The 25,650-nt window shown below is 37.0% G+C and overlaps 3 protein-coding genes and 1 non-coding gene across 4 annotated transcripts; 3 read left to right on the forward strand and 1 right to left on the reverse strand.

Moving 5' to 3' along the window:
• The first annotated feature begins 670 nt into the window (after nt 1–670).
• LOC118266307 (alpha-N-acetylgalactosaminidase-like) lies at nt 671–10,344 on the forward strand. The gene is made up of 10 exons (XM_050694993.1): nt 671–847; nt 4,501–4,649; nt 5,921–6,095; nt 6,564–6,738; nt 7,279–7,373; nt 7,835–7,996; nt 8,431–8,646; nt 9,082–9,228; nt 9,751–9,823; nt 10,149–10,344. The coding sequence occupies exons 2-10, from the start codon at nt 4,501–4,503 to the stop codon at nt 10,253–10,255; spliced, it is 1,299 nt and encodes a 432-aa protein (XP_050550950.1). The 5' UTR covers nt 671–847; the 3' UTR covers nt 10,256–10,344.
• A 365-nt stretch (nt 10,345–10,709) lies between these two features.
• On the reverse strand, nt 10,710–10,781 carry Trnap-agg (transfer RNA proline (anticodon AGG)). The gene has a single exon. It is a non-coding gene; the product is annotated as a tRNA-Pro (tRNA).
• A 2,627-nt stretch (nt 10,782–13,408) lies between these two features.
• Nucleotides 13,409–15,894, forward strand: LOC118266306 (hydroxymethylglutaryl-CoA synthase 1). Its single transcript, XM_035579709.2, has one exon. The coding sequence runs from the start codon at nt 13,818–13,820 to the stop codon at nt 15,186–15,188; it is 1,371 nt and encodes a 456-aa protein (XP_035435602.2). The 5' UTR covers nt 13,409–13,817; the 3' UTR covers nt 15,189–15,894.
• A 7,904-nt stretch (nt 15,895–23,798) lies between these two features.
• On the forward strand, nt 23,799–25,036 carry LOC118266478 (calphotin-like). Its single transcript, XM_035579952.2, has 2 exons — nt 23,799–23,964; nt 24,221–25,036. The coding sequence occupies exons 1-2, from the start codon at nt 23,907–23,909 to the stop codon at nt 24,895–24,897; spliced, it is 735 nt and encodes a 244-aa protein (XP_035435845.1). The 5' UTR covers nt 23,799–23,906; the 3' UTR covers nt 24,898–25,036.
• The last annotated feature ends 614 nt before the right edge of the window (nt 25,037–25,650 follow it).

A 25,650-nucleotide genomic window follows, 5' to 3' on the forward strand; every position in this document is an offset into this window, starting at 1 on the left:
GGCTTTGTTTAAACAATTCAATTACCTAAAAACATAGATTTCTCAGCTGAATCAACAAGTAAAATTGCTTATCTTTACCACGAAAGAGGTAATCAGTTCAAACTATTTTTGCAAAATAAACTAATACTTCGCAATTAAATCTAGTTATACCTAAGTAATTAATTGAATGTCTAAACAGGTCTGATTTTATATTTTTGGAATCTGGAAACCTTTCGGCTGTTTTCCAAAAATTATGAATTTCGATTCGAAAATTGCATTAAATATATAAAAAAAAAGTAAGTGCATTTAATTTTCTAATTTATGATTTCGAGTCTTACAAAAACAAAGTAATAATAGTTTTCTAAATTATATTAGGTCCCAATTTTATATGAAATTAAGGATTTATAAAAGAATTAAAAATTCACGTTAAACAACAATTGAAATTACTTTTTAACATAATGAAAACTGACTATTGTCCTACAACAAGAACCTATAGTTTTTGTCACCAATGTTCTTATTTCGTTACGCTACATGCACAAAAACGAATTTTACATACTGAATTAACTTTTCTTTCATCTTTAATGTCAAGTTGTTTATTTTGAACAACTTATTTGAGATACTGTGGACAAGATAACAGGTATAGTTGGCTATATGTATTAATATAGTGTGTCCACAGTTGTGTCCTTATCATTTGGCAATCAAACCTTGTTGGGTTCGCGTTCCGTACAGACGCGGCCATCGACGCTTAGCTCTCCGGGTCAGCGTGAATTTTACTTATTGTACCTAATTAATTTTCTGTGCCTGTGAAAACAAAAAATTAAAAAAAAGAAGAGACAATTTAAATTCGAACGCGATTGAATTTGGCGCGGTAAGTATTCTTTGCATTTATTTTTCGAATAAAATTGCAGTTACTTGTTGTCTTTTTTTCGTTGCTCAACAAATTCAATAAATTACATGAAATAAATATTAAATGAATTAATGATGGAATAACGACCATTCTTTAAGTATCAGAATCTTGCAATGATTAGGGAACTTTAAGCTTTAAGATATGCTTATCAAAGAATAACTTTGCGTAATTTTAAGTCAACATTATAATATAAGTAACAATTTCCTTAAGTTAAAATTTTATATTATTCCGATAACTTCATGATTCAGAACTTCATTATTAGTTAGGATTAATAAAATAAAATAAACGTAAATGAAGTCATTAGGATTTAAAGATCTAATTAGCAAAAAGGAATACTAGAAATACCTGATCTAGCTACCAAATACCTATCTTAATATTTACTAATTAGATTTACTTAATACGAACTTATTATTAGGAATTTAGATCAATATACTTAATGCACGCTGAATTGATGTCCTAATTTCTAACATCCATACTCAGAGTCATAAAATGGTTACTAAACCCAGCCCCTAGAAATTGTTTTCGATACAAAATCGTTACTAAGGATTAGATTAAGTAATCACTCGTTTCTGAGTGTGGCAGTAAGTTACTCAAGTTATAAAACGCTAGCAGTCCATGTACAAATATTTTATGTCACCTACTTCTGAAGTAATTGTAAAATTCCTTAAAAATTGTGACATTAGTATTTTTATTCTGTGAGTTGCAAATAATAATGAGGGTTCTCATTGTTTTTTGGGACGAACAATTCCAAGTATTTTCATAGACGTAAAATTAACTACATACATAGGTATACTTAGTTGTTCGCATGTCAAAATGTTAGTATAGCTGGTTTTCTCGTTCATTAAGATTATTGTGTACCTCTACCTACTTACTTATTATCTACCGGTATGGTGGTATTGGTGGCGTAATTGACTCACATAACTAGGTCTTTTTTAATTTTATCCTACGTTTCGGATGGGTACCATTTGCGAAAGATTTTATCTCGGTTCTAGGTTGTAGTATGGAGCTACGGACTACTTAACTAGTGAATTACCGGAGCTCAGGGTCGAAGAGCAAGAGTAGGAACGGGATGGTTTTAGTCATGCCTCACCCTAAGCGGGAGAAGTCATTGGATGATTGTCCCCACTCAATATAAGTATTCCCTATTAAATAATTATGTGATATTGAAAAAACAAAAAAATAAAAGTACTTATCATACTAATGTAACCATGAATTGTATTGTAAATCTGATTGAAAAAGAGTAACCTATGGAGTTTCTTGCTCGTTCTTCTCCATAGGAATCTACACTTTGGAACGAGCAAATAGCTTCACTAGAGGACTGACCGACAGACAGACGTTATTAATATTATTATATTTGCTTTGACGTTCAAAAGTGCCTTTCTGGTCTATTTGAAATAAATGATTTTGACTTTTTTTTTTTTTAACTTTTCTTTTTTATAGGATTCGATGATATAGCTCCTTAATAAAGGTGCCGATTTAGATTACCTGAGTAGGCATGCCATTTCGACAACATAAATAACTTCAGACAAAATGTTGAATATTGTTTCTATTGATCTTTTCACGACCTTCGCAATTGACAAATAAACTCACGTATTGGCTCATGCAGTTATTTATCTTGATATTGACATTCTAGTTCAAACGTGAGAGTTACCTAATTACCGTATACAATACATAATAAATTATTATGTACCTATAATAAAATATAGTTAGGCTGCTATGCTTGTGGTAGTTGCTGCAGTTGTATCTATTTAAAATTATAGCTAGGTCTATAATTATTTAAAACTTTTAATGTGTACATTATGAATGCAATAAATACTTCAATAAGTGCTAGACTAGATAGTAATTACGGTATTTCTATTATTATGATCCTTATTTTGTAGTCCTTTCTACTAGAGGCTTCGCCCTCATTCCCGTGGGATAAAAAGTAGCCTATTTGTTATCCCAGACCATAATTTAACCCAGTTCCAAATTGTTATCCTGATCGATTCAACCGTTTTGACGTGATAGAATAACATACACATTCACAAACTTTTGCATTTATAATATTAAAGTAAGATTTAGAGCGAAAGGAAATTCAATTCAACAATAATAAATTGAAGGTGACCAGTCCATGAGCAGCGGAATGATAAAGATGAAACCTAAATAAAAAAACCTAAAAAGTTAGCACTTCGGTTGATTTTTTGAACAAACAACCTTTTGTGAAGAGAATTAGTACCCAATATCGCAGGAACAATTTAATAAATAATATTGTAGGTAGAACTATTTAGTTCCTATACTGGTTATTTCACAATGAGGTGGTTGACACTGTCTATGCACATAAACTTGTGTTCTTGCGGTCAATGACTTCAAATTGATTATAAGTTTTATGTGAGTTCGAGAAATGGCGGTGTTTGTTATTCAGATTGTATAATAGTCTAACTCACAGACTCACGAGCTAGTACCTAAAGTTTCAATCAAGAATATTTATACATATTAACACATATACATATTGACCGGCGTTTGCGGAGGATTTGCCTTCAACAGAATTGGTAGTCAAAGTCTAAAAAGGATGTTGGTAAAAAAAAATATGTCCGAGGAGTTTTTCGGAAAATTATCCCCATCTGGTGATCGAAACTGGAATTTTTGCGATTTCATATTGCTCCAACGATCCAACGACTTCTCCCACTTTAGGTGAGGAGAGGGAGTGTCAGATTCTTATTGTCTAGAAACCACTCCGTTCCTACTCCTGCTTTTTGAATCGGAGCCCCGGAACCCACTAGGTAGACCATGGCATCCAGCTAGATTGTATGTAAATGTAATATTTGTGACGAGGGTTTGTCAGTTTATTTATTTTTGTTTTTTACCGACTTCACAAAAACGAGGAGGTACTATGTTCGGCTGTTTGTATGTTTTTTTTTTGTCTGTTTATTACTAACTGAACTATATAGTGATTTTGGTATATTCATCTAGAATTGAAGCTACTCAATCAACTCAAATTGAATTTGAAAATTGAAATTGAAGCTACTCAATCTCTTCAATGGTGGAATTGTTGAAGAAGACCAGAAATGGCCATTGATGGAACTTCATACTCACATAGAAATCACAATAAAGTTAATTAAGTGACTGTGACAATACAAATAAATAAAGTAGTTATTGAGATAGAAAATTTTAACCGACTTTTTTAGATAAAAAGTGTGAAATAAAATACTTTTTACAAAAAAATAAACCGACTTCACTAAAAAAGTTAAAAATAACTTTAATTTCGGAAGTCGGTGTTTCTCGGTTTATTTTATTGTAAAAAGTATTTTATTCACTATCTTTTATAGGGCTGGAAAGAAATACATATGGGCTAAATTTTCTTTAACCATTCGGGAGAAGCCGCGGTAACGAACTAGTGTATTATAAGAATAGATTAATTACATGTATTGTGGAGCCGTCTACAATGAATGAACTATTGAACTTAGGTTATTGACCATAGACCACGAACTATTCAGATTTCAAGGCCTTATACAGTGTTCTAAATTATTCAAGTTTATATTTTCTCTAATTTCAACTAAATCATGCATCTTAATCCGTATTGTATAGGGTTCCTATTTTATAACCCTTTCTTCACATAACCGTGACGTGATCTACAGATGTTGGTGACGTTAATATTCCTCGTGGGAGTGTCTTCGAGCCTGGCCCTGGACAATGGGCTGGCCCTCACTCCTCCAATGGGCTGGCTCACCTGGGAACGCTTCCGCTGCATCACAGACTGCAAGAAGTACCCCAATGAGTGTATCAGGTAAGAAGAACATACATAATTTCTATGTTATTAAGTATAATCATTGATTTGAAAAACCAATAGACGGTTACTCGGTTGTCCCTTAGACAATATAAGATGGTAGGAGCTGAAAGGCGAGGTGTTAGAGTGGTTTATAACCAGCAGTAGTTAGACCCCTGGAGATTTTAGCCCGTAAAGTTTTAAAACTGCGGGTGGCCCCTGACATAGTTCTATCTGCGTTGTGGAAGTTTAACCCGTCGTCTGCCGTCGCCTTTTACTCCTCTTCTCAAAGGGTTATGATAAATTAATCCAAGCCAAAGGGGGACTATTGCTTAGCAGACAATAAACGGACGAATGAAGGTTGTGACTTAAACGACATTCAGGTGCTCTGTACCCTTAGTACGAGTTTGCTTTACGTTTAAAGTAATCGAAATTGGTTGGTTTATTCGAGCCGACTAATCAGAGCGCCGAACGCGCTCTCGTTTCGATTACTTTAAACGTAATGTAAACTAGTACTAAGAGCTCTGAAGTTCGAACCACGGAAGTAATATTAAGAAAAGGATCTCTTTAGCAATTTTAAATAGGCAGCTAATTGTTCCCTTGAAGGCAAACCAAATTCGAAGGTCTCCGTAACAGATACTACGTTTTGTATAATTAGGTAAACAATTATTGTGTAGTAGACTATTTGTACGAAAATAGAGCAAAATTATGATAATCAGTGTGAACTGGGCGACATAGTTTAGTTTAGATTTCGTTGCGGCTATGCTAAAGAGATTCGTTCTACAGTTAGCTGCCATGTTTATGCATGATCTGCTCAACGTATGCCGTTACCTACATTTATATTCCTCGAGCTACGCAAACTCTGAGAATTGCAAACTGTACCTGAATTTATTTTTAAAGAGATCATATAAATATACACTGTCTTGTTGTTTAAGGAAAAATATTTTGACACTAGAATAGTTTAGTGCGTTGTCGGTCTTTTGGGGGTTTGGGGTTTAAGAATGGGAAAGAGGATTGAGAAGAGAATACGTTCTTCTCCATTTGAAGCTACTCCTAACTTCACTGACGGAAAGACTGATGGACAATTCAATTTGATGTTTCAAAAGTGCCTAATTGAAGATTAATTATTGAAATAAATGGTTTGATTTTGACTTTAACTTTGAGAATTTAAAAATATTCGGTCATTGGAGCCCGTAGTTTATGAAATCTTACCTATTAATGTGTTGCAGAAATCTATTTACAAACTTTTTGAATAAACAAAAGAGACTTAACCCTGGTCTTCAAAATTCCAGCGAGAATTTAATCAAGAGGACAGCAGATCTGATGGTGAATGAGGGTTACCTCGACGCTGGGTATGAGTACCTGGGCATCGATGACTGCTGGCTGGAGAAGGAGCGAGGGCCTGATGGACGCATGGTGCCCGACAAAGAGAGGTTCCCTAATGGAATGAAGGCTGTTGCTGATTATGTAAGTGTCTTGGACGAACCAAAATACTAGTTTGTTGACAATCAAGACATGGAAAGGAAGATTGAATCGATTATGAGAGGATGGGTGATAATGAAAGCTATTTATAAGAGTGATGTGAGTGATAACGCTGAAGGTGATCACCATAGGTGAGTTTCTGGGAGTAACGGTCATGCAGGCGGTATGATCAGATGCAAGATGAGTAGGTAGTATGTTGGAATCGTAGTGACCACGACAAATGGGGCCCAGTAGGGCTGATGGTTGATCCGGAGCTGCGGACTACCTAGCGGGTTACCGGGGCTTGTTAATCAGTAAGAGTCAGAAACTCCCTCTCGCTTTGCCCAAGGTGATAGAAGTCATAAGATGGGGTTTCTCCCTTACAAAAAAGAAATTAAAAATAAAGGTAGCACTCTGTAGTTTAACCCAACCCTTGATTATGGAGCCTGATTTACAACGTCATCCATTTTCCAGATCCACAGCAAGGGTTTGAAATTCGGCATGTACGAAGACTATGGCAACCTGACATGCGCTGGATACCCTGGTGTGCTGGGCAATGAGCGGCTGGACATACAGACCTTCGTGGACTGGGAGATAGACTACCTCAAGCTCGATGGATGCTACATCAACCCTACTGCGATGGATGCTGGTAAGTAGTAGTGACTATTCTCAGTACCTTATTATTTGCCAAGTTGGTAATGCCTGCGTCGTTAGTCAAGTCAAGTAGCTTCGCAAGTACGACTGCCGGACAAGGCGCTCGGGTTTTTCGAAAAACATCTCGGTAGTAGCACGGAGTCTGAAACTGTGTCCGGTATATGGTAATAGGCTCACCCCTATTATTTATAACACAAATAGTGACCCCCTATTAAAGTAGATGTACATTGTATAGCGGCATTACGTGCCGTAATGTATACCTCTGCCTACCCCTTCCGGGATAAAATGGCGTGATGTTGTTAATTAAATAATGGCAAGTATGTCGTCTGTCTGCTGAGCATGGTGTCTTAAGTACGATTTTTAATTATGTAATGTTGTATTAGGTTTTTCAAAACTCTCAATACATTAATGATCTGGAATTATAACCGAAGTATACGTAGCGACGGAGTAGCCCTTCCTTGCACTAGTTCTCATGATATAGGCTTTACACAATTTAACCTTGAAGATAAAGTAAAACTTAATTGTATTATTTCAGGGTATCCTGCATTTGGTAAAATGTTGAATGAGACAGGTCGACAGATTCTCTATTCGTGCAGCTGGCCGGCTTATCAAGAAGATGCTAAAATGCTCGTAAGTCATTTCAATGAAATTTTGTGACATAAATGACCTCTAGCAATCTACTTAAGGTCCAAGGAGACTTCCTGTCTCCTTGGTAAACGAAGTAAATTCTTATTTTTAACCTGCTCACGTCTTGATGTGTTGGTTTTCCTCGAAATCACTGTCAGTTGATTTCGAATATGACTTCAAATATTGATTTTTAAGGATTAGATTTAGATTTAGATTTCAGCCATGATCGTCCCACTGTAATGCAAAGGCCTGTAGTGAAGATTTTTAAGGAAGAAGAATTAATATTTTGCTTGAAAATAACTTATTTTTTAGATTTTTTCTTAAAGCTTTAGGAAGTATTCTCGCATATAATAATTGTTTCTGTGCGTGGAAATACTCACGAGAATTTTTAAAAATACTTCTGCAAAATCAGCTTTTCCAAAATTTCATTTCATTTCTAATACCATGTTCAAATTCGTTCACAGCCCGACTACGCCTCAATAGCTGAACACTGCAACATGTGGCGCAACTGGGACGACATCGAGGACTCCTGGGCCTCGCTCACCAAGATCATGAACTGGTTCGGAGACAACCAGGACCGGCTGGCGCAGCACGCCGGCCCTGGACACTGGAATGACCCTGATATGGTGAGGGAGATATAGACTATTAAATAGTGATGTAAATTGGGTCATTGCTGCAAACGATCTTGTAAACAGATTGAAACAAAATACAAAAACATGAATTTTATTATTACATCTTCAGCCCATAAGTGGCCACTACTGATCAAAGGCCTCTTCTAACATAAAGAAGGTTTGATCATTAAACATCACGCTTGCTCAATTATTGGCATTTGAAACTTATAATTAGAAATTATAAGCCCGGGATCCTCACGACTCCTCATTTTGTTTTAGCATTCCGTAATTGTGTTTTAGGAAAAAAAAGCCTGAGTTTGTCTGTTTATTTTTGTATCTGGGTAAGAAATAAGATTTGGGTTTTATACCATATTTACATAGGGTAAGTCTCAACGTCTTAAGGTTCCACATAATTTCTAAAAGTGAAAAATAACTCTTTTCATCAACAGTTGCTGATTGGAAACTTCGGTCTGACAGAAGACCAGGCTCGCGTGCAGATGGCAGTGTGGTCGATATTGGCTGCCCCTCTTCTCATGAGCGTGGACCTGGCTACCATCAAACCAGAGTTCAAGGCCATCCTGCTGAATAAGGACATTATTGCTGTGAACCAGGACCCACTGGGCAAGCAAGGGTTGAGGGTTTGGAAGAAGACTGAACGTGGAGTGGTGAGTTGAGATACTTGAGGCTTCACTGGTTTATAGTTTAGTGCCTTCATAAAAAATTTGGTCTATGTACGAGTATTTAGAAACTGCCTGGTGATTTGGGATTTGATTCTGTCTTCAACGTCTTGTTATAAGATTTATACCGATTGTCCCCAAAAAAAACAGTTTTAAAAGCAAAGACAGGGAGCCTATCTATAACTCTATACAAAGAAACGAACTCACTTTCGCAGTTGGCACTTACCTATCTTAAGAGCACCTAGTTTCACTGACAGACAGAATCACGGGTAATTAAATTAGACGTTTCAAAAGGGCCTAATTTCGGATTAATTTAAATAAATACTTTGATTTTGACTTTGAGGAGGGACAGGGTAACATTATTTTTAGAGGTCTAGTTTCGAGGTACACATATTTACTAAATCACCTCATTTCCGTCATCAGAGGTCTCGCCTGGAGATTTGGAACCGCAAGTTGTACGACGGTACATACGCAGTGGCCTTCGTGAGCCAACGAGACGACGGCATCCCTTACGCTGCGAGCTTCACTGCCGATGAAATGCAACTGCCGAAGGGAGAATACCAAGTTCAAGTAAGTAGAAGGCATTACCTACTGAATTTATTTTTGCATCGTCACGCCTTTTATTCCCGAAGGCATAGGTAGAGGTGTAAATTATGGCATATAATGCCTCTGTACAATTTATACTCACTTTTTACCATTTGTTTTAGAAGTTCTATGTAATGAAGGGTGAACCTATTGAGCACAATTCCAGACTCCGTGCTACAACTGAGAAATTTTCGATAAACCGAAAAGAGCCCAGTAAATCTTTTCCCGAAACGGAAATCGAACCCTAGACCACTTGGCCGATAGTGTCATTTGCGATTACTCGACCAACGAGGCAACATTTTTTTATATAAAGAGCAAAAGCCATACCTACATAAATACGAGTATGACGAGTAACTAAAGATATATAGCGCCTGTTCTAATTTTAAGAGCATTACGCAGAATTAAGTATTTTTTCATGTTGTGGTTTCATAATGATAAATTCAAAATGTTGTTACCTACTTTATCTATATTAATTGGTACCTATTTATGTTTTCTTTTCTTATCTAGGACTTGTACAAAGACGAAGGAGTACGGCAGTGGAACAGTGAAGACCACTTTGAAGTTCGCGTTAATCCATCAGGTTTGTTGTCACGTAATTTAATTTCCATTTGCTTTATTTTGAAACTTATATAAAATATCTGTTAAATATTTATTTTATGGAGCACAGTTACTATGCCGTTAATTTCCTGCTGGCAATTTATCAATTTAAAACCAAACAAAAAAAAAACTCTGAATTTATTCAACGCTATTAATGCTTTTATTATTTTTTTAGAATAATTTATGTCTAGGCCATTTAATAAACTGAAACTATTTTCCTATTTGCGTTGTTATAGGAATGTTCTTTCTAGAAAATTACGTATTTAAACACATAGGTAATTATGTAATGATTTGTTTTTCTTCTCCAGGTGTGAAATTCTACAAGTTTATACCTCGCGCGTCGAGTGACGCCATTAAGTCTGATAGCGGCTTCGTATCTGATGCCATCGTCAACGTACTGATGAACAACAGCTAGTTTTTTTTTTTAGTTTAAAATTAGAATAGCTACATAGATACTTAAGTACCTAATTTAGTTTTTAAGAATAAAAAAGTATGATTATGAAAGAGTTTTATTTCAATTATTTTTGAGTTTCTTGCATACGTTTTATTTATTTTTCCTGTTAAGCATTTTTGTTCTTGTGCAATAATACCTAGAATGATTTATAGGTGCATTCCACTTATATTTAATTTGTCCTAGTGGGGAATGTTAGGTTAGATCAATGTCACTTGTTTGTTAACCATACGTAGAGCCAAAAACAATAAATAAATAAAAGACTGTTTTTCCGCTTCGTTATAAGATAAAAACAAACACGATTGTTAATAACTTCTTCATTGTCATAAATTAACAAGCGTCATTTATTTTATGTTCTTTGAATTCCTGCCAGATTCTTAATTCAATAAAAATATTTATTCTCAAAACAAAAAATTTTGGGCTCGTCCGGGATTTGAACCCGGGACCTCTCGCACCCTAAGCGAAAATCATACCCCTAGACCAACGAGCCAGCTGTGCAGATGGTTCAAATTACTGACATGTTTATACATAAACATATTTTATTAAGATACTTTAGTTAAATACCAAAACATATTATTTAGATCAATGCCATTTTAAAAATAAGCAATTCGGAGCTCTAACTCCATCGTTTTAGAATGGTTTTTTATTTAACTCCGACAATGTGAGTTTATCATTAGTTTATTATCGTCATCATCATACATACTTATTATCCACCTGACAAACACTAGGTACTACTTTCGCCAGTGACACATGGCTGTCCTAGTACATGTATCTAACTCTGAACAGAGGCTTCCCTCTGTTCAACCAGGCGGCAGAGAGAAAGATTGGAAGTGACTTATATGTACTTAAAAAAAAACTAACGTTACTAATACTATGTATGTAGGTAATTAGGTATGTATATCAATTCGAATATCAAAAATAGCTACTAGGTCTTTTTTTATATCTCATAGTGGCATTCTCTGAAAGCACGCGATAGATAAAGTGGATAAAAATAACGTTCATTAGGATTTTCCATCTTTTTGTCTAAAAGAGTGTGTATCGTACTTATCTATTTATAGCTAAATAGCTATTGGTCCTTCGCAAATAATTATCTATTTAATGTTAGAGTGAACGAGAGCAATGTCCCCATTATTTTAACGTTAGTAAAACAAGATAGGTACCTACCTACCTACTGGTTTTGTTTATAGCATTTTCTGCCGTTAGGGCCTCAGAAGTCAGACGACAAAGTAATATCTATTTAATTTATTGCCCTATTTTTGTTATAAATATCTAAATCAACATTAAATATCGTCGAGTGGTCACCGAGCAAGGGATTTTGGGTGCGAAACCGGGGTTATGTAGAGTGGACTGTTTTCGCTAAATTATATCTGAGAGCGTAGTACGAGTTTTATTTACGTTTCGATCTCGTTAAACGTAAAACAAAGTTTTACTAAGTCCTCTGATAGATGTAGTTTATAGTCTGGTTGATGGTTGACTTTTAGGATGGGCATGGGGCACCTTGCTCATCCTCGTCTTGTGAATATTCTTTGTGTGATCCATGATTGTTCTGGGGTTTGGAATATTATAAAAAGCTCATTTGGGCTCCGGTTTATCCCATCTCCTACAGCTTGCAAGGCGCGGCCGCAACTCGAAGTTGTCGGTGCTCGCTGCTGTATTATCAAGAACCTATTTTCAATGATACCACCTTTTACGTTCGGTTCAGTTAAGATCTAGGTTATAACTGCCGGCCCTGTTGAACCGGCAGATATTTACTATTGTAAGGAAGCATGTTATGTAAGTAATAACTACTAGGTAAAGTACATAATGTATGATTACGTAGGTACTATAACGTACCGGTAATGCCACAGGTAACACGGCTGTAATTATCTGGTAAATCAAACTTTATTGCGAGAATAAAAGTCATAGATGTAAAGTAGCAAATACGTACGTAATTGTAAATATGTATAGGTTAGATAATTATTATTAATTTCTTGAATTTTTTTTCGGCACGCAATATGTCTAACGGATAGTCTGATTATTCTAATCTGTTAGCGGACTTGGTTTTATTTTAAGATGGGAAAATCATTCTGTGACTAGACTACTCTCGCCTTGGTCGAGGCGAGAGAGAGTGTTAGGCTTTTACTGACTGAAAACCACCGAGTTCCTTGTGGTTTTCGCCCCAATAAACCCGCTAGGTAGTCCGTAGCTCCATATTTTGACACTCTTTGTATTGTATGGAGCTTAGGTTTAGGTGTCAAAACACCTTTTTTAGAGGCGAGAATCAGACAGGAATTGACCCTTACTGATTTAGAAGTATAAACTAGGAGCCGGCCGAAACCGGAACCCCGGTAATCGCATTGTTCGTCCGCAGCTCCAGGAGGTTTCAAAGTTACTTTCGGTATCTGTACTACAGTATCTTTAAATAAGTTACCTAGGTCTACAGCACATTGACACTGACTATTATAAACACAACCTGTAAGATGCCGTTGCCAAAAGTAGTTGTTTAAGGTCAAGGCTCCTTGGTAACTGAGTGGACTAAACCGGATTAAAATGAAAGCAACCCGATAGGCTTTTAGCTGCTTTTATATCGTTAGTAGGTAAAAATATTTTAAGTACTTCTGCAGCAGCTAAAATTTATTTTTAATCCTATCTTCCTTCTCGCTTTCATGAGTCACCAGTAGTGCTACCAGTGGCACTGCTAGATTAGTTAATCAAGTTCATAAGATTTTGCAAGTCATTTTACAACACAGATAACTCTAGTAAGAATATACTTTGTACGATAGCCTAATAAAGGTTCATTACTCGACTTGAACAATATTTTGATAGGCTACTGATTGTCAGCCACCTCAGTTCATCATTTAAGTAAACCGTCCTCTTATTTGGGAAACCTGTTTTCTGAGGTATGCTTCTGGGCTACCGTTATCTCGACATTCTTAGCGAAAGTTGGGAGTTCCATCAAAACATTACCGCATTCCATCACTTTTATTGGAAATGTAGATCTTGACGAGAGCATTTATTATTATAATTTGTAAACATTATTTTGTTTGACATAATTTTTTCCCCAATTCCCGAACGCTGCCGTTTAACGACAAGATTTGACAACCACATGATTTTGCTTCCTACCTGTCAAAAGTCAAATTGTGTCAAATTAGAAATGTGAATATCGGAAGGAAACGCTTGCGGCATAAATTACTAGATTAATAAATTAAAATTACTGGTGTTTTATGGGTAACTGAGAATGAATGTAAACACTAAACGAATAAGTTGATCGTGACATTGCTACAAACGCATACTAATCGGTGGCGCGCAACGTAAATACTGTTATCGTATATTCGCGTAAGAGCGAAAGAAAGCTGGTTATTGGTATTAGGTCAATGGTGTATGCGTGCCGGTAACGTGAGGCTGGGTGCTGACGTCGGCACCGTACGAGACGCGGCGGGCGCGGGCCCGCGGCCATCAGTTTGCGCCGGTTACATCGCTCGGTTAACACGTCCCGACTAACTAACGGTCGACGAACATCGTGAAAGTTACCTACAAATATACAAAGATGGGCGGACGAGTAGAAAATGTCGGTATCCTCGCTATGGAGCTGTACTTCCCTTCACAATACGTCGATCAAACGGAACTGGAGAAATTCGACGAGGTATCTACCGGCAAATATACGGTCGGACTGGGTCAGCACAAGATGGGATTCTGTTCAGACAGGGAAGACATAAACTCTATCTGCATGACAGCTTTACACCGACTGATAGAGAAGAACAATATCAACCTCCATGATATAGGGAGACTGGAGGTAGGCACTGAAACTATCATTGATAAAAGTAAGAGTGTGAAGACTTACCTCATGACCTTGTTTGCTGAGGAAGGAGCCACTGACATTGAAGGTATAGACACTACCAATGCTTGTTATGGTGGAACTGCAGCTCTGTTTAATGCTGTCAACTGGGTGGAGTCATCATCGTGGGACGGCAGGAAGGCCATAGTGGTGGCAGGTGATATAGCAGTGTATGGCAAGGGCCCGGCTCGCCCCACAGGTGGAGCAGGGGCTGTGGCTATGCTTATTGGCCCCAATGCACCATTGGTGCTGGACTGTGGTGTCCGTGCTTCATACATGACTCACGCCTACGACTTCTACAAGCCAGATCTGGCCTCCGAATTCCCATTTGTGGATGGGAAACTATCAATCCAATGCTACCTCAGTGCTTTAGATAATTGTTACAATTTGTACTGTAAGAAGATGAGGAAGGTTGATCCTGACTTCAAAGGCTTGTTGAGTTTAGATGGTATGTTGTTCCACTGCCCATACAGCAAATTGGTTCAGAAGTCTCTGGCCAGGGTTTGTTTCAATGATTTCTTAAATGCATCCCCAGAACAACGGGAGGAACAGTTCCCAGGGTTGTCTAAATTTAGCTCTTATAAATTGGAAGACACATACTTTGATAGAGATGTTGAGAAAGCATTCATGACATATAGCCAAGCTCTCTTTGATGAAAAAACTAAGCCTTCACTGTACATTGCAAAGAATGTAGGTAACATGTACACACCGTCATTGTATGGAGGCCTTGCATCATACCTTATCAGTAAATCTCCCGAGCAATTGATTGGGAAGAAGTTTGCATTATTTTCATATGGATCAGGGCTTGCTTCAACAATGTACTCTATAAACATATGCAAAGACATGAGTGTGGGGTCAAAGCTGGCCAAGTTACTGAGTTCACTAAATGAGACTGTGTCTTTATTGAATGAAAGACAGAGTGTGGAACCTAGCAAGTTCTCTGATATCATGGATGTTAGAACTAAGAACTACCACACTGCCCCCTACCAGCCATCAGGGTCAATAGACATTCTGTTCCCGGGCACTTACTACCTTGTGAACATCGATGATCTTAGAAGACGTTTTTATGAGAGAAAAGTTTGAGGCAACTATTTATTTTAGATTAATATTGTGTGAAATGGTGCAGGAGGTATTTGGTGTTATTTGTTTGAAATTGATTAATTGTAGAATTATTAGAAATTGAGACTGTTATCTATGTAGTTTGCTGTTTGTGAAACAAGCTGATTAACAGTGTTTATTTTACTGCGACCTATTCACCTCATAATAAGACATCAGCTTCAGGAAGCGGGTGTACTTCACACTGTATATTTGCACACAAAATCAATAAATAGGAATTGTACATTATAGTGTGAATATCTCTACCAATATTTGTGTATTTTAAATACAAAATGTAGTTATGAATTGTGAAGGTTTGCATTTTTATATGGCATGGTATGTGAGGGGTAAAATGATATGAAAAATGTTAATATTGCAAAGCATGTGTTAAAGTTTTTGATGTTTTATTCCACATAATTTAATTAATCAATTTCTGTAAATTATTTTTTATTTATTGTATTAGCCAAGCTCAAATGTAAACATTTTATATTGCATCACACCAAAGCTAAATAGGACTTAAAGTATCATGGAAATGTTGATGTTTTCATAATTTCTTAAGCAATGAATTATATTTATGTAAGTTGGTATTTCATATTAGTGCAATTGATAAAAAATATTATTAAAAATGTAAAATAGATTCCATGAAATGGACCATTTATTATTCATATTGTCAATAAACTTATTGTGAATTTAATTTATCGTTTTATTGTGTGCTGTGTCGTGTTAACGTAATCGTTTCAGGTTAAGCCATGTTGGAATAAATTAGCTCAGTAATTCACATAAATGGAATCTCTGTTGCAATTTGCATGTTAATCACGTATTAGTATAATAATACCTACATAATTCATTTACCATTTCTCTTTATGTCACATACCCACAAAAAAATATAGTTAAAACTACGAACCATCCGAAACGATGAATAATTTGTTATCAATTTAAAGATTACTTATCAAAATTGAGATTTATCAAGCACTTTGATTAATTTGTAGTAATTAAAATCAGTAATTGATAAAGCCTTTTTATCTTATGTTGCTTTGGCTACAATCAAATACAGTTGGTAACCAAATAGAATACCTTTTTATCGAAATTACGCAACTTGAAATCTTGTCTACCCACCTATATTTTTATTTACTGGCTAGGTACACCCCGTTTTCTCTCGCTGCTCGGTTCCTATTAATGGTCCCGTGATGTATTATAGCTTATTGCCTTTCTCGATAAATGGACAATAGAATAAAACACGTAAGTATTATTTTCGAAAAATAGTTTCGAAGAAGAATTTGTCATCTACCTTATTATCTAACTATAATCTTTCATGCATAAATGCTTTAGATTTAACATTACAATATGTACATGAAAAGATAATTTATGTTACATGTTCATATAGTAAGCTCAATTAGATAACATATACAAAACTGCATTAATTTCCAATGCAACTATAATAATACAAATAGGAGACAAAAATATGTATAAAACAATGTATAAACCCTGTCTTGTAAGAAATCAATGAAGAAATTGGGTTTGCGTGTATCTAAGTACCTTTATAATGATATTTCAAGAAAGAACAACGTAAGGAGGTAATTTAAAACTATTTTACCGACTATAAATGGCGATGCTTTATAGTTTAAACTGCTGCATGCTATGCGGCGTACAGGCGAATCCGCATGATTAGACTATCAATATCATTCGACATTCCTTTATTGCAGGGGTGCCCAACTTTTTCATGGTCGTACCAGTTACCACTTTTATATCATTCTTGTTAGGTTAGGGACTACCTACTAGGTATTGTTATTACTTTTTTCATAAGTAATGGTCTTACACTCAGATTTTTTCATTCATTTATTTAATCTGATTATTGAAATCAGTTGCTCCTCTCGGTTGTCTCCTTTGATATAAGTTTAATTTGAGATTTAATCTTGGTATTCATTGATCAGCGTCTCAGTATTGTACCTTGTTATACTTTTTTCTCATTTCGCGGACCACCGATTGGGAACCACTGCTTTATTGACACGAACATAACGGCTTGCGTTTAGATTTAAGTAAGTACTGTGATTAGTAGACCTGTAGCCGTATATTTTTAACGACTTCTACATATCGCCCGTTGGCGTATTGGCTTGGCAACCGACTGCTGTGTAATGGCTCGCAGATTCTATTTCCTCACGAAGTAATTCTTTGTTCTTTCTACAGGGTAACTTTGATTCAAACTTTTATACCAATGAAAAACGAATATATCTACGATTTGTTTTGGATTCCTATTGGTTATAGAAATAGGGCCAATGTTATCCTATAGGGTCAAGGAAACCCGACTTTACCGATGGGTATGTTTGTAAATGCAACAGGAGAAAATATTAGAATAAACTTAGTACGTAATAATTAAATACTTAAGCAATTGTTCATCAGATCACTCATTCAAAGGAGAGGTCACACGTAATCAGTCTGTGATCAATTATAATGATATGTGTCTGTTACTATATAGTCTACCTATTTACCATATAAACGTGGCCTATGTACTACTTGATAACCTTTAAATATGTAGCAGAATTAATAGAAATCAGTTTTATGAATAACTTCTGCCTGCAACTTTGTACGCATAAATAGGCGATTCCCGATTTTCCCGTTCCCGTGGGAATTTAAGGAAATCCTCTCTATGCTCCCCTACACTCCTTAAGGAACATACATGTCAAGTTTCAGCTACCTAGGTCCAGTAGTTTTGCCTGTGCGCTGAAGTTGAAGGAGACGGTATACATCTTGTATTAGGCTGGATAGCCACTATCCACCAGATAGTGTGTGATCCATGTTGAATTTCGTTGTGTAAGTGAGGCCAAAATATCTGCATCCCCAATCCCCCAATCCCCAAATCCCCAAAATTCCTCAAATTCCTAATAAAGTCCCAAAAGGCATTTGCCTCTGGTGTTTCGGATTCCATGGCGGCGGCGATTTTTTACCGTCATCGGTCACATGGCTGGTGATCCGCCGGCTCGTTTAGGCTCATCTCATAAAAAAACCTATCCTATCTCGTCTTTCAATACCTAAATCATACGACAACGAAGTCCAAAGTTATAGTCTACTAAATACAATAATTACCTATGTAAAATATTATCTTCATTGGCGAAAACCGGTAAACGGTGTACAGTAATGTATCTGTCTAGACGTGATTAATGTGATAATTAATCAAACGAAACGATTGAAGGTCATTCAATAATATTTTACAATAGCTCATAATAGGTATACGTAGATGGAATTAACTATAGTAAATAAAAATAGACAAAAAGTTAAATAAACGTCATACGTTGACGTAAATTAACGTAATTATGTATGTTACCGTGCCCTAACCGGGTTCATGTTGAAACTAATGGACTAATGTATTATCTATGTACCTAGACCTACAGATGAATGCAATAAATGATTTGAGTTTGAGTTTTCAGTTACAGCTAAATCATAGTAACAAGAAACCGAATTTGAAAAAAACCTTGAATTTAATGTACTTAGTCAGTAAAACACTCAATGGAAATTGGAAATACAACAGTTATATTTTTCTTTGTAGGTAGTACCTACAGTCTAGAATATTAGGCACATTACCTAGGAGCTAATTTTATCTTATTACTATTATAAAACTGAAGAGTTAGTTTGTTTGTTTGAACGCGCTAATCTTCGGAACTACTGGTCCGATTTGAATAATTCTTTTTACGTTGGATAGTCCATTTATTGAGGAAGGTTAGAGGCTATAAACGCTACGATCCAAAGAAGCCAAGCAGAGTGGGTGAAGCCGCGCGGAAGTAACTAGTCTATAATAAAGGAAATATGTATAGATAAATAAAGATGAAAACGCTAGCGTGTTGCGTGAGATGGTGCCAGCAAATGACTTTGATGACCGCGACTGATTATGGATTGCTTCAGAAACGTTATCATTGAAAAATAATCTTAACAATGATCCAATACAAAGCCAGGTTATCAAGATAAGCGTCTTTATTAGTGTTTCCCATTGTGCCTAAGTCCCTCTCTGGTAAAAAAACAGGATATGACGTAGACACCAAAAATAGAATGTATTATCGTCTCTTTTTGACGTCGGGGAAATTGTATTGATATTGAAATCGGGTATTGAAAAGTGTATTTCTATGTTTAGTTCGTTGTATAGGTACCTACTTCTATTACTGAAGGGTTATGTAGAGGTCCTGTCAGGTCCAATTAGGCTTTTCTCTTATTTAGAGGTAATTTTAGGAAGCGAGCAAACGGATCACCTGATTGTAAGCAAATGCCGCCGTCTCGTCTATGGTCACCCGAAACACCAGAGGCGTTACAAGTTTGTTGCTAGCCTTCTGGGTGTTAGGAATTGAAAGTTTTTGTGGAATCGGGGAATGGGAACTTTGGGAATGGGGGTAATTGGGCCTTCGGTAAATTCACTCTCACAATAACCCACAGCGCAAGAGTTTCACGTTAGTTTTCTGTGAGGCCGTGGTATCGCTCCGGTCGTGCCGGCCAACTCGTGCCGGTTCTTCCACACTTTTTACCAACCATATAACTTGGTTTCTAACTAGACCCGGGTCATAATAAACTTATTATGACCCGGGTCTCCTTTGCGGATCTACCGCACCTGGCAGGCTGCTTTTTCGGCCTTACGCTATGCAATGGTCTGTCTTTCTAGGCACACCTTTCTAGAACTTCTGGAATTGACATCATTACCTATATATTACTTTATTGGGCATCTACATACGTAACTAAACATTTATTTACAAATTGCAGTTCCGATTGTATTATGTAAACGGCCATTAGCTGGCTTATAAATAATGGATTTTTTTTTTATCGAAATCAAATATTTGCGTTTATCGGATTATGTTCGTGTTGCAATGACGTCACAATGCGTCTAATAGCTTGAGATTGTGTTAGGTACAGGCGACAGCAGGTCAAGCTAACCTATTCATTAATCAATTTTCAACTTTGTTAACAAAGTGATAAAGTTGAATATGTTTGTTTGGCAGTTTAGGTTAGGTGGTGGTGCTGGTGTCCGCAATATCTTTAAATAATTGGGTTGTGTCGTACTCTGGGGTCAGAAGCCAGTCGTTGTATTGCTTTGATTGTTTCCCAACGTCTGACCCTGCCAGACTGAATTTAATTTTATTGTTTACAAAATAAAAACAATCACGCATTTACTGTAGTCTTTGTTGATATTTAATAAATATCAATACTTTAAAACGTTGAGACTTAAAGAAACGAAATGAAATTATAAACCCAGGTTTCTTTAGGATGCTTTTTTTCACCGTTTGTCAGTGGTGTCTAAATAATCTTAGAAAGTACATATAACTCGGAAAAGTCACATTGGTACTTGTCGTTGGCAGATTACAAACCGGTCCTTATGCATGAGGAGCGGCCGTCCTGGGTCACCACCACACTGGTTAGGAGATCTTACCTCACAAGAACTGCATGTGGTAGCTTTCTTTCAAAATGCATGATGGGCGGCCACAGTTAACGAGTCGGATCAACAGTTTAAACTTTAGGAATAAACATAGGTACTTACATTAAGTAGACGTAAGACCTTATTTAAACTATTAGTTAACACGTTTGGGAAAACCGCGAATGGTTAAACAATAAACATACATACATTTAACTTGTAGGTAGGTATAAGTAGCTATGTTTAAAATAGCAAATTAGCAAATAGTATCAGGCGATGTGATATGCGTAAGTAAACAAAATTAACTCGGTTATTGACATGAGCCGCCTAGTAGCCGCGCCCGTTATGAAGGTATGGAGAGACAAATTCACACATTTTTTTATGGTACAAGCCGGTAAAAAAGCAGACGGATCTCCCGATGGTAAGCAATCGCCGCCGCCCATGGACATCCGAAACACCAGAGGCGTTATAAGTGCTTTGCCGGCCTTTTGGGGTTAGGAATTTAAGGGTTGTTAGAGAATCGGGGATTGGGAAGATTGGGAAGTGGGGTAATTAGGCCTCCGGTAACCTCACTCACACAACGAAACAAGTTGTCAATTTGAAGAGAGCTTGAACGCGGTTCGCCATGTCATCAAAATGTGAAAATAATCTCGACCAATAATCATTCTCGCCAGAGAATGAGATCGAGCTCGCTTCGGCAGTTCTAATTGACAGTTACAAAATAGCCTAACTTTTTTTTGAGGTCTCCAATCAATGACTTCTTCCGCCTTGGGTGAGGCGAAAGGTAGTGTCAGACTCTTACTGGCTAAAAATCACCCCGTTCCTACTCCGTTTTTCGAGCCGGAGCCCCGGTAACCCGCTAGGCAGTCCGCAGCTCCGACGAATAACCTAGCTGGTACCGGTATCCACCGATTTACTTTTATGTAATTATCATCATCTATTTTATTAGTAGTCTGCAAGAAAATAAATAGGTCTGATTGCAAATTGTCGTTAGACGTTGTGGATGTCACGAAGGGTCAAAAGTAACCGTTAGTTGTTAGATAACATTACTATTTGATCCAATAAAACAAAGATCGAGAATCATCTATCTCAGTTACCTATAATTCTAAATAGTTTAACATCAGTTATCTAAATAGTAGTTACAATTAAACTGTATGTTTAATTAGTGTTTTCTATGTATGAGTGAGCAAATAGTATATCTACCAAACAATGAGCAAATACTTAGATAGGTATTGCTAAGTCAGACCAAGAATTTCGTCAGAGATTATTATTATTATTATTTATTTATTTATATAAAAGAATTACAGCATTATATTTATGACAATTTCCCACAAAACCGGTTTAGCGGTTTGACTGTGGGTGTTGCGCCGCATTGTTATACAAAGTTATTGTTATCTACTATTTATTCTATATAATATATATTCTATATAATTCTATATAAGTATTTATTTATAATTATTATATAAGTATTTAATTAGAATTATTATATTTAATTCTATATAATTCTATATAAGTACCTATTTATTTATTATTCTATATAAGTATTTTAAACAGGTATTTTTTCAACTTACTTTTAAAAATTCTTTTATTATTTTCCTGTCGAATGTCTGCTGGTAAACTATTAAGCACGTAAGGTATCCGTTTCTTTAGAGTTCTATCGCCGAAGTAATTATTGACTCTTGGAACATTAAATTTACCGGCAGCCACCGACCGTGTACTGTGGTTATTTGTCACAATAGATAAGTCATGCTCCTTCCTGCCGTGCTGGTTTAATTAGATTGACATTGTTCTAATAACTCGAACTATGTCAAGTAGTGGGTAAGTTAAGTTGGAATATTAACCCGTAGTATGCTGGTCTGCGCCAGATACAATGTGTTTCCTATTGTGTCTCATTTACCCGCAGACGAAAGGTAAGGTCATTCCTAAACGAACAGACGGATCACCTGATGGTTAGCAATCGCCGCTGCCCGCTTGAAACACCAGCGGCGTTAATGCCTAATTCATAAATACCTGTTCTATTTCCCTATCATTCTCGGTTTGTATCTTTTGGTTTTTTTTTCATGGAAACTTTTTGCAAATAATAATGAACACGATTATCCGATTTGGTGCAGCCATTCGGGAGTTATCTGCCTAATGGAAATTCAATTCTATTTACACTAAAATAGCAGCACACGATTTGACACAATCAGATGTGATTCCTCCCTTCTTGGTGGAGTCTTAGCGAGATATTTAGTGATAATGATAAATGCCTTAATAAATTATATTATCAACAATAATGCCACACATAATTTTATTATCTAAAGTGCTATTATACACATTGCTCAAATAAAGTTACTAGGCAGTTTGATTACTTTAAATATAGTTATTGCACACATCCGCGACTGAGAGCATATTATTTGGTGCAGTTGCGTGTCGTGGGTTAAATCCAATATTAATATTGATTTTCTAGTATTGCATACATTCTTAGGTTATAATAACTGCTTTCCAGCAATCGGACCTGATGGTTCGATTGCCGATATGGTGCTGATATACCATAGGGTTACCGGGGCTCCAACTCGGAACTGGAATAGGAACGGGGTGGCTTTTAGTCAGTAAAAGTCTCAAGAACTTAAGCTTACTTGCCACCTCAGTATAAAAAAGATTAATGTATTAATATATGTTCCAAAAAACAAAACACGTGAGCCGGTAATGTTTATACACTTTGTTTACGACCCAATAATATTATGGAGTACGGATTAAATTTTCGAAGACTTATTGATAGGGAACTAACGTACCGACCACCGAATCATAAATAAACATACGAAGCCTATCAAAGAAACGTGTTGCCGGAACATTTATAATTCTGCCACGATACTGTAAATTTATTGCAACAATATAGAGATAATATCATTTACAACTGATAGTGATGTCTGGATCACGTTTACCGTTTTGAATGCAAAAGGAAGAACAAGGACTTTAGGATTAAATATTTGGATTAAATTCCTATTCTTCCTTTCTTGCCTTTATCCAAACTTACTTTAGTTCGGAATAATACATTTTATTTATGGAATAGGGGACAAACGAACAGACGGGTCACCTGACGGTAAGCGATTAGCGCCGCCCATGGACACCCGCAACACCGGAGACTACCGCAACTTCTATAATCCTTATTTCTATACCCTTCTCTGGGTATTGTATTTTAACTGTAGTTGCCGAATAATCAGTAGCTGCCATAAACGTATTTATGCTTCAGACAGGAAAACAGCAATCCTGTGGACTAACAATAAATTATTATATCGTTTTATCGTCTTGTCAGATAAAGTTTTAGTATAAAATGTCGCGAAATGGAAAAGAAATTCAATAGATACTTTGTATCTCGCAGCTATAACAAGCAGCATATAAGTAAGTAAATCACTTTTTTTATTCTTCTGTATTCTTCTGTCTTCTGAATTATATCTCTACCATGGTGTCTTCTGGTCATGTCACCCAGTTTTTGTTATAATTGTAGCACATTTGAACTTATTTATTATCACACATAACCAAAAAATTTAAAACCATGCGTTATAAAATATAATGAATGATATTTGTCGAACTGCCTTTCAAATTTCGAAGAGAGTGTGCAAAGACTTAATGGTATATCCATAATTTATTTTTCCAGAAATGAAATTCTTGCTGTCTTTCGCTGCCGTCATCGCCGTGGCCGCCGCTGGCCTGGTGCCCGTTGGACCCGCCGGCCCTGCGCCCGCTCCTGAGGCCCCTGAGGTCTTCGAGCCTGTCGCTATCGGACCCGCTGTCATTGACTCTTTCGAGCCCATCGCTATCGGACCCGCTATCATCGACTCCTTCGAGCCCATCGCCATCGGACCCGCTATTGTTCCATCTCCCGAGCCCGTCGCCATCGGACCCGCCATCATTGAGAGCCCAGAGCCCGTTGCTGTCGGACCCGCATGGATTGACTTCCCCCTTCCCGACGGTGGTGCTGCCGTTGCCCCCGTTGAGCCCTCTCCCGTGGCTGTTATCCCCGGTCCCGTGTCCACTGAGGTTGCTTCAGGCACTCCCCTCGTTCAGATCATCCTGAACATCAACAAGGCTTCTGCTGACGTTAGCCCCGTTGCTGTTGGCCCCGCTGTCGAGCCCACACCCGTGCACGTTGTGGACTCTGCCCCTGAGCCCGTCCACGTTGTGGAGGTCGCCCCTGAGCCCATCCAGGTCGTCGAGACCGCCCCCGAACCCGTCCAGGTCGTCGAAACCGCCCCTGTTCCCGCTGAGCCCGTCATCATCGGAGTCCCCATCCTCCCCGAAGCCGTCGTCGCTCTTCCCGAAGCCCTCAACTAAACGCCTACCACCCCGGCGAGCCACTGCGCATGACAATGTAACATCTAAAATTGTTTGAACTGTTTACTTGGACTTTCTACCAACATCTTGAAACGCTTGTATGTCCAATATTGAGATACATTAAAAGACCTAAAATGTATATTTTGTTTTCTTTGATTATGTTAAATTGTCACCGAAATACAATATTATAATTGAAAAGAGTCAGTCAGTAGGAAAATGTGGGTAAAAGGGTTTGAATGTAAAAACAAGTCTGTAGGACACGGGGCACATAAATGATATTTTTATACAGTGTGCATACTTACAACTAAAAATAATAAGCACTTTTGTCAGGAGAAAAGTAGAAAATACAAATCTCAAGCTTAGGTCAAGATATCTTTGAATAAGTGACTAGGAACATCACTATTGACACAGAGGAGTGCGGTTTCTTGGTCGATTGTTTGTAACGATCACGATTACAATCGTAACTTATCGTAGATTTTCGAAGTAATAACAATTAAGGACCGAAACCTGCATTGGTCCCATTGTCACCAAGTCAGGATTTAATAATGGGATCCCAGGGAAACTAACGGGAATCTTCAAAAAGTGTAAGCACGAGTAGTATTTGTTATTGTATCATGAAATTTGTTAAAGCACTACAGTTTAATGAAGTTCTGGAGTCGATCTGATAATGGAGCACTTCCACGTTTTACTGATATTGAGTCTGGGCTTGATTACTCTGTATGTGGTGTGGTGGATGAATGAGAACTTTACGCC

This window comes from Spodoptera frugiperda, chromosome 7, assembly GCF_023101765.2.
Source record: "Spodoptera frugiperda isolate SF20-4 chromosome 7, AGI-APGP_CSIRO_Sfru_2.0, whole genome shotgun sequence".
NCBI classification, from domain to species: domain Eukaryota; kingdom Metazoa; phylum Arthropoda; class Insecta; order Lepidoptera; family Noctuidae; genus Spodoptera; species Spodoptera frugiperda.